Source organism: Myotis davidii, unplaced genomic scaffold, assembly GCF_000327345.1.
Source record: "Myotis davidii unplaced genomic scaffold, ASM32734v1 scaffold359, whole genome shotgun sequence".
Lineage (NCBI taxonomy): Eukaryota > Metazoa > Chordata > Mammalia > Chiroptera > Vespertilionidae > Myotis > Myotis davidii.
Window position 1 is genome coordinate 990,811 of NW_006290460.1, and position 9,862 is coordinate 1,000,672.

The following is a 9,862-nucleotide window of genomic DNA, read 5'->3' on the forward strand; positions in this document are numbered from 1 at the left end:
CTGTATTTTAGTTGAAATTTTGATGTGGTTGTGGGAGCACTTACCTATGCCACCATCTTCCAGACTTTTCTGTCATTAGATTTTTATGAGAACTATCTTTTCATATATTTTTATATGTGTAAAGTGTCCTCTTTACATTTGTCCTTAGATTTTGTACTGTCCATGTCTTTGTGTGTTTTTCAGTTTTCTTCTGTGGTTGATTTCAAGTTTCATATCATATGGTCAGAGAAGATGCCTGATATGATTTCAATCTTCTTAAATTTACTGAGATCTGTTTTGTGATCTAACATGTGGGCTATTCTAGAAAACATTCCATGTGGCCTTAAGAAGAACATATATTCTGTTGCCTTGGGGTGGAATGCTTTGTAGACATTAATTAAATCCACTTGATCTTAGTGTGTCATTTAAAACTGCCATGTCCTTATTGGTTTTCTATCTAGAAGATCTATCCATTGATGTGAATGCAGTGTCAAAATCCCCTACTATAATTGTATTACTATCAATCTCTCCCTTTATGTCCATCAAGATTTGCTTAACATATTTAGGTGCTCCTGTTGGGTGCAAAAATGCTTACAAGGTTTATATCCTCTTGTTGAATTGATGCCTTTATCATTATGTAGTGTCCTTCTTTGTCTCTTACTATATCCTTGGTTTTAAAGTCTATTTTAAAGTATTGCTACCCCAGCCTTTTTTTTTCTTTTCATTTGCATGAAATATCTATTTATTTTTATTCCATGTGTAACTTTCATTCTGAGATGGGTCTCTTGAAGGCAGCATATACACGGGTCTTAGGGACCTTTCAGTCCACAGGCCGACGCTTTATCCACTGAGCCAAACCGGTTTTGGCAAGGGTCTTATTTTCTTATCCATTCAGCTACTTAAGGTGTTTTGATTGGAGCATTTAAGCCATTCACATTTAAAGTGATTATTGGCAGGTATATATTTATTGCCATTTTATTTTCAAACTGTTCTTCTGTTCTTTTTCTTCTGCTGCTTCTTTTCTAAAATATAGTTTTATTGATTGTAGATAGAGGAAGGGAGAGAGGGAGACAGAAACATGGATCGTCTGTCTCTTGCATGTCCCCTACTGGGGATTGAGCCTGCAACCCAGGTGTGTTCCCTGACTGGGAAATGAACTAGTGACCTCTCTGTGCATACTATGATGCCCAGAGGATGATGCTCAGTTGGTACTGAGCCAAACTGTCTAGGGGATTCTTCCACTTCTTAAAGCAAGCCCTTTAACATCTCTTGTAAAGCTGGTTTAGTAGTAACAAATTCCTTTAGCATTTTCTTTTCTGGGAAGCTCTTTATTCATCCTTCAATTTTAAATGATAACCTTGCTAGGTAAAGTAGCCTTGTTTGTAGGTCCTGCTTTCATCACTTTGAATATTTCATCCCAATCCCTTCTGGCCTGAAATGTTTGTTGAGAAATCAGCTGTCTCATGGGAGCTCCCTTGTAGGTAACTGCCTTTCTCTTGAAACTTTTAAGATTCTCTTTAACTTTGGGCATTTTAATTATGATGTATCTCGGTGGGGGCCTCTTGGGTCCATCTTGTTTGGGGACTCTCTGTACATCCTGGACTTGTTTTTTCCTTCATCTGGTCAGGAAATTTTTCAGACATTATATCTTTAAATAGGTTCTTGGTCCCTTGCTCTCTATTCTCCTGCTGGTACCCCTATCATGTAGATGTGGTTACACTTCATGTTGTACCAAAGGTCCCTTAAACTATCCTCATTTTTTTAACTTTTTTTCTTTTTGCTGCTCTGATTGGGGTTTTATTTCTACTTTATCTCCCAAATCATTGATTCTATCCTCTGCTTCTTCATGCCTGCTGTTACTCCTTCCAGGGTATTCTTCATTTCAGACATGGCATTCATTTCTGACTGGTCCTTTTTTATGGTTGCTATATCTTTTTTCATGCTGTTGAGCATTCTTATAATTATTCTTAACTCTACATCAGGTAAATTGCTTACCTCTATTTCATTTAGCTCTTCTTCTGGAGAATTCTTATTCCTTCATTTGGGGCCTATTTCTTTGCCTCTCCACTTGACTGCCTGTTTGTGTTTGTTTCTATGTTTTAGGTAGACCTGCTATGGTTCCCAGTCTTGGTATGGGGGCCTTTTGTAGTAGCTTATCTGTGGTACCCAGTGGCACAGTCTCCCTGTTCACTAGAATTGGGTGCTTTAAGAATGTCCCTTGTGTACATTGTATGGACCCCTCCTATTGTAATTGAGTCTGTGTGTGGGATCGACCCTCAGGTTGGCTGACAATGATGCTCACCCACAACACAGCATGCAGGCTACTGAACAGGTGCTGCTCACGTGAAACGGAATTTGCCTCAGCAGGTTTCGGTGCCTACCAATATCTCCCTGTGGATATGCTGCTTATGACGCTTATTGGATCCTGCTCTGTTATTGTCTGAAGCTGGACAATAGGTGTACTGATTTTGGGCTTTGTTGGAGGAACGCTGGTGCAGGCCATTGTCAGACACCGTGACTGGCCCTGAGCAACCTGTTTGGAGCTATCAGCAATCCACAGTTAGTGGCTCTTTCCCCTGGTTCTGGGTGCATGTGGAAAGGACCAAGCTGTGCATCGGGTCTGCTTTTACTAGCCCTGGGTCCAGGAGCAGGTCAGGCAAAGACTGAAAACACTCAGAGACACACCTCTGCTGGCAGGCTGTCTGTTAATCTCAGTCACTTAATGAGCCTCCAGCTGTAGTTCTCAGCAGGGCATAAGCTCCACAGAAGGGGTGAGAGGGATTCCAATGGGTAGGCTAATGCTGCATGGATAGGAAAGTTCTCCCTGAGAAAGATGGCTTCTGCAGTATGGGGGAATGGCTCAGCATAGGAATCCGGACAGCTGTTCTCTCAGCTCTCTCCCCAGAGCCACCAACCCTAGGCTCTCCTCATGCAGCTCAAGGCTACTCTGCCTTCCCTTTGCCGGGGCCTGATTTGGCTGCAAATGAAATTTTGTGCATTAGCCCTTTAAGAGGCCAATGCTTCTGTCTCTCCTTGTAGGACAGAAACCCGCTGCTTTTCACAGCCCGATGGTATGTGGGTACTTTCCCCAGTTCTGCTGCTCTGGGCTGGGAGCTTGATTTGTGGTTTAGACCCCAGACTCCTCAGGGGAACCCACCGCAGCTGACATATTCCTTTGGACATTCAGCTGCTGCCTGTGGGAGCCCAGCCAACCCTCTTGAGTCTCCACACTTCCCCCCAGTCTCGGTGTGGCCTCATCATTAAGTCCTTGGTTATAAGGCTTCTCTCCAGCTGGTCTTTAGTTGTGATTCAGGTTGATTTTTCTATATTTTAGATGTAATTCTAGCTTGGTCCTGGGAGAAGGTCAGTATAGCTTCCACCTAATCTGCCAGTATATTTCCCTCTGTCCTTAGGTTTTATAAAACTATCTTCACTCTTTTCCATAAACCTTACATTGATGACATTTGCATATTAATGCTTAGTTTTCCTAAATATAAGTTATATAAGGATTTATTTAAATGTTTTCATGTGCAACACTTAAAAATAAATTGTATGTTCACAAAATGCTTTTTTAACATTTGATATATTACAAAACTTATAAATAAAAAATGAGACTATGGAAGACATATGGGTACATTACATTACAACTTACTTCCAGTCTTAAAAACCTTTATTGCTATTATAGATTTTTAAATGTTTTCAATGTATAATAAAACATTGGGGGGCAGGGATGGACTATAAGGGTTCAATGAGAGAAAAAAAGAGATATATGTAATTTTTTCAACAATAAAAATTTAAAAAATAAGTGTAAATTAATATATTTGAAATCAATCAATATATTTGACAGTGTTATCTTTTTAAGTTTTCATATAATTATCTGTCTTTTAAAAATGATTCTTATGGAAGACATTTCAGAATGACCTGCATTTAGTATAATTTAATTAATTGTAATTTCACCATTCCTGTGTTTCCAATCCATCTCTACCACTTCTACTTGAACTATTGATATTTATAAGAATATATCAAATCCCTCAGATGTATGGGATTAGGAGAAAAGGTTGAGAGCTAATGTTTATATAACCACATTTTATTTCTTATTACTAAACGAATACGTCCCTCAGCCTGGACAGCAATCGAGGCCAATTGGAGCCATCTTGCCCAGTCCCGGTCAGGGCACACCAGCCAGGGGAAGCGACCGCGGGAGGTTGGCTGTGGGAGCGCACTGACCACCAGAGAGCAGCTCCTGTGTTGAGTGTCTGCCCCCTGGTGGTCAGTGTGCATCACAGCTACTGGCCAGTCATCAGGTTGTAACAGTCACTTAGGCTTTTGTTTATACAGATTATGATCCTTACTAATAAAAGGCTAAGTAGTCATCATGCCCTCACCCATGATCGCCTCACGCAGTCACAAGATGGCTGCTCGCACAGCAGAGCGGGCTTCCCATGGCACCAAACTTGTGCCGCAGGGGCAGAGCCCCAGTGGCTGCTCTTTGCGGCTTCCTGTGGCAAGCCCCGGAGGCAGGACATGCTCCAGCCTACCTCTTTGGAGCAATCCATTAAGGAGCCCTGGATGGGTGGGCGGGGCCTACCTCTTTGGGGCAATCAATCACAGGGCTCCAGCATTGTGAGAGGGTACAAGCCAGGCTGGGGGACCCCTTCCCCTGAGTGCATGAATTTCGTGCACTGGGCCTCTAGTTTAGTAATAAGAGTCCTCTTCATTTTTTCTTTTTCTTTTTAATATTAAATAATTTTCAAAAGAAATACCTCAATACATACATGTCAAAAAATAAACAACGGTAATTCTAATCATAAGTTTATGCTTCTAAGTGTGCCTGGTTTCTATGCCACTATATTAAAAAGAGAATCACATAAACAGCGTATGTATTTATGCCCCTCAGAGTGGTGATATCTCTAACTGGGAAAATTTAAATTATAATGTCTAATAGAGAATGATTTAGTATTGATATCAACTTTAACCCATATGGCAATGAATTCCAAATAATTTTGGAATCTTCATTATGTTTTGTTTCTAGCCTAGTTTCAAGAAATAAATCTTGCTAAGTGACATCAATGTTCATCCTCATTACTAAATCAGGAGTCAGAGTTGTGCACAATTCTCTGCTTTATGTATGTCTGAATACACATGACATTAGTCAGTCAGTAAGAATGAGCACTTTTTCTCCTCCCCAGTGTCTAGGTCTTTGATCTGACAAGTGTAAAATAAGTAAAAGTTAAACTATAGGCATTAAATTCAAAGTTAATATTAACTTTCAATCTTATTTCTGAAGAATACTCTGACAAAATAAAAAAGGAATTAATGCATTATATTTATATACTAGAGGCCCAGTGCACAAAATTTGTGTGCTGGGGGTGGGGGTGGAATCCCTCATCCGGGCCTGCACCCTCTCACAGTCTGGGGCTCCCTGTGGGCAGTTGGACATCCTTAGCTTTGCTGCAAAGGCAGGCTCCTGCCACTGCCACTGCCCCTGCACTTGCCAGCTGTGAGCTCGGCTTCTGACTGAGCTGCTCCCACTGTGGGAGCCCACTGACCACCAGAGGGCAGCTCCTGTGTTGAGCATTTGCCCCCTGGTGGTCACTGCATGTCACAGCATCATAGCTTGGTCTTTCTGCCATTAGGTCAATTTGCATATTAGCCTTTTATTAGATAGGATAGCACTTTTGGGCATATAATTAAATTTAACTTTAGTGACTATTTTATCAGGTGTCCACCATGTGTTAGGGCCCTTCACACAGAAAGTCAGAGGTCCTATGGCTCAGACCTCAGATGATGCACAGGCCCAGAGATACACTGATAAGACTACAAGAAGGCAGTCACTATACATTACCAGACCAGTTGCCAGACCACATCAATTGAAGTGTACTATGAGTTAAATGTTTTAGAAATCCTATGATTATCTTACGAACAGCACAATTACTTTGGGGATTATTGGGTGCATGTATGTGTTTTAATCACATCCATTCAGAACATGTGTACATCTAATGTGACATTTGAAATATACCATAATTTTGTAACCCTGGCATTTCTTCAGTTTTTAATATACTAAGGGCCTCAATAATGCAAATGACCTTGGCCCTTCTGAATATCTGACAGGCTCTGCCAGCTGCAAGACACTATCAACTCTCTGAGGATAAGACTCAGTCCCTGCTCTCAATGAGCCTATTGTCAGCAGAAAAAATAAATACAAAATTACCTATTACAGATGATAGAATAAGATGAAGGCCTTTCTAGAAATGCAAAGAACTATGAGATTCAATGGCACTGAAGATCATTTCCAGTTAAGAATTAGAATATCTTCAAGAGGCGGTGTCATTGAAGATGGATCTTAAAAGGAGCCATTGACAGTCAATGATGAATGGGACAGACAGGAGCAGAGAGGGGCATATTTAGGAAGAGCACCATTTGGCTGCCATGTGAAAACTAGTGGAGGAAGTGAACATACAAAATTAGATGGGGACCATGTAGTTCAGAAATCACAGATGGCAGAGTAAGGAGTCCCTCTCCCACGGTGTTGGCAAAAGAAAATGAGTATGGGGTTTTGAACAAGGAAGTAGCATCCTCACATGACATTTAAGAAAGGTAAAACTGGAATAAACACGCACAGAAGCCTAGAGGAGCAGGAGGAGATGGTATGGAAAATAAGTGAGGAGGTCGTCACATCCATCTTAAGACTGAAGCTTCATCACTCTTTGCTTAATCAGAAGAATTTCATTTTCCCTTCATCCTGAAGCTCCCTTTCTTGTATTCTCTGTTTCCCAAGCTATAAGCTTGTTTTCCTTTAGAAGGTGACCAGAAGTTCTCTTTTGTTCAGTGTAATGAAATACTTCTTATTAAGACCAGGGGCATTCCTCATCAAAAGTAAAACTTTTCTTCCTCATCCAGCTTGGTCCCTTTAAAAGAACTCTAGATCTTATCCTGTCATATGCACATAGCCAGGAAATTCAACACCAATTCACAATAACAGGAAGCATTTAGTCTAAGACGTGTAAGTGACAAACATTAGTGCTTCCAGTTGCTCACTAAAGTTAGTGTTAAGAGTCAATCAAGTCATGGTGTTTCCCTTGAATAAATGAAGAACAGAATGAGCACTTCTGAGAATGAGATTATGTTTTTGGTTTTTCCATTTGTTGAAGAATCAATTTTTTAAAAACTGTGCATGATTCCCAAGGCTATTTCAGTAAGAGGGTTAAACTTAAGAATATGACTTTGTAATAATAACTAACACAAAGCACTCACTATGTGCCAACCATGTTCTTAACACTATATATAAGTTTACTTGACGGTTTAACAAAAACAAAGAATTCCTCAGATGAGGTTCACAGTAAGAAGAGGACAGAAGGAATTCCCAGCACTTGGAATAAGCAATATGGAGAGTTATCTTTTCAGCAATAGAACCAATTCAGTTTCTCCCTGCTCGCGTACTTCCAGGACAATGGCATTATTCAAGTGGAGAGGGCAAAAATCCAAGCTTCTGTTTGACTATTCATTTAACAAAGGTTACATGCAAGCTGTCATGTGCTGTTGAATTACATAGTTTATCATACCATCTAATGTTTTGTAAGGTGTGATTATTTATTAAACATATTTAAAGTAGCGAGACAAAACACCTTAATATACTTACCAAAACTACATTTCAGCATTCCTGTGGGTATTGTAAGTAATGTTGCAATGAACATAGGGGTACATATATTCTTTCTAATTAATGTTTCAGGTTTCTTTGGATAATTCCCAGAAGAGGAATCACAGAGTCATAAGGCAGTTTCGTTTTTAATTTTTTGAGGTAACTCCATACCTTTCCACAGTGGCTGCACCAATCTGCATTCCCATCAACACTGCAAGAGGGCTCCCTTTTCTCCACATCCTCACAAAAACTGTTGTTTGTTGATTTATTGATGACAGCCATTCTGACAGGTGTGAGGTGATGTCTCATGGTCATTTTAATTTGCATTTCTCTGATGATAAGTGATGTTGAACATCTATACCAATAATAGAGGCATATGCAAATTTTCCAGGACACTGTCACAGTAACAGTAACGACCAGCAGGCTGCCTGTGGTGACAGGCTGGCAGGGGGGTTAGTGAGGGACTGACAGCAGGTTGAGTGGAGCGATCAGGCCGGCAGGGGGGCAGTGATGGGTGACCAGGCCAGCTGGGGGGGCAGGCAGTTAGGGGTGATCAGGCTGGCAGGAAGAGGTGGTTAAGGGTTATCAGGTAGGCAGGCAGGTGAGTAGTTAGGAGCCAGTGGTCCTGGATTGTGAGAGGGATGTCCGACTGGCAGTCAGACATCCCCTAAGGGGTTCCGTATTGGAGAGGGTGCAGGACGGGCTGAGGGGACCTCTCCCCCATGCACGAATTTCATTAACCGGGCATCTAGTCTTTTTATATTGTCTATTGGCCATCTGTATGTCCTCTTTGGAAAAGTGTCTATTCAGATCTTTTGTACATTTAATTTGTTATTTTGCTTTTTGGTGTTGAGTTTATAAGTTCTTTATAAATTTTGGATATTAACCCCTTATCAGATGTGTCATTGGCAAAAATGTTCTCCCATTCAGTTAGTTCTCTTTTCTTTTTTTTGGGGGGGTGGGTGCAGTGAACTTTATTGATGGTGCACGACAAAGCAGGGCTCCCTAGGCCCCTCCCCTTCTCCAGGGGGTCTGGGATGGAAACGGTGGTCAGGAGATTCTCAGTGTGTGGTCAGGAGATTCTCAGTGTGTCAGGGGTTCGATCTGGGGCAGGGACTCCCCAGCAGCGGAGGGCCTCTCTTCTTCTCGCTGGGGCTGGTGGTCCAGGGGACTCGTACTCCTTGGATGCCATGTGGGGTGCCAGTAGAAGCAGGGATGATGTGCTGGGCAGCCCCTCGGCCATCACGCCACAGCTTCCCAGAGGGGCCATCCACGGTCTTCTGGGTGGCGGTGATGGCGTGGACTGTGGTCATGAGTCCCTCCACGATGCCAAAGTTGTCGTGGATGACCTTAGCCAGGGGGGCCAAGCAGTTGGTGGTGCAGGAGGCACTGCTGACGATCTTGAGGGAGTTGTCATACTTGTCATGGTTCACACCCATCACAAACATGGGGGCGTCCGCAGAAGGGGCAGAGATGATGACCCTCTTGGCTCCGCCCTTCAAGTGAGCCCCAGCCTTCTCCATGGTAGTGAAGACACCGGTGGACTCCACAACATATTCGGCACCAGCATCACCCCATTTGATGTTGGCAGGATCTCGCTCCTGGAAGATGGAGATGGACTTCCCATTGATGACCACCTTCCTGTTCTCAGCCTTGACCGTGCCCTTGAACTTGCCGTGAGTAGAGTCATACTGGAACATGTAGACCATGTAGTTGAGGTCAATGAAGGGGTCATTGATGGCAACAATATCCACTTTGCCAGAGTTAAAAGCAGCCCTGGTGACCAGGCGCCCAGTGCGGCCAAATCCGTTCACTCCGACCTTCACCATCGTGTCTCAGGGTTGTGGCTGCTGGCCCAGTGAGGAGGAGAGGCTGTCTGACGCACAGGGGAGCAGAGAGCCTGGTTCTCTTTTCATTTTGCTAATAGTTTCCTTTGCTGTACAAAAACTCTCTAGTATGGTATAGTGGCATTTGTTTATTTTTTCTTTTGTTTCTCTTGCCCAAGAAGATATATCAGAAAAAAATATTGCTATGAGAAATGTCTGAGATTTTGTTATTTTGTTATTTTCTAGAACTTTAATCCATTTTGAGTTTATTCTTGTGTGCGGTGTACGTAGTCTAGTTTCATTTTTTTTTTTTATTTTTGCACTTATCTGTCCAATTTTCCCAACACTATTTATTGAATAGTCTATCTTCACCCCATTATATGTTTTTGCCTCCTTTGTCAAATATCAATTGCATTTA

The 9,862-nt window shown here is 42.0% G+C and overlaps 1 protein-coding gene across 1 annotated transcript; it reads right to left on the reverse strand.

Moving 5' to 3' along the window:
* Positions 1-8,574: 8,574 nt before the first annotated feature.
* LOC102773913 (glyceraldehyde-3-phosphate dehydrogenase) lies at positions 8,575-9,495 on the reverse strand. Its single transcript, XM_006763551.2, has one exon. The coding sequence runs from the start codon at positions 9,445-9,447 to the stop codon at positions 8,710-8,712; it is 738 nt and encodes a 245-aa protein (XP_006763614.1). The 5' UTR covers positions 9,448-9,495; the 3' UTR covers positions 8,575-8,709.
* Between the last annotated feature and the right edge of the window lie 367 nt (positions 9,496-9,862).

Bases quoted from the DNA above. Each gene is read 5' to 3' on its own strand.
- LOC102773913 (XM_006763551.2), bottom strand. From the start codon at position 9,447: ATGGTGAAGGTCGGAGTGAACGGATTTGGCCGCACTGGGCGCCTGGTC.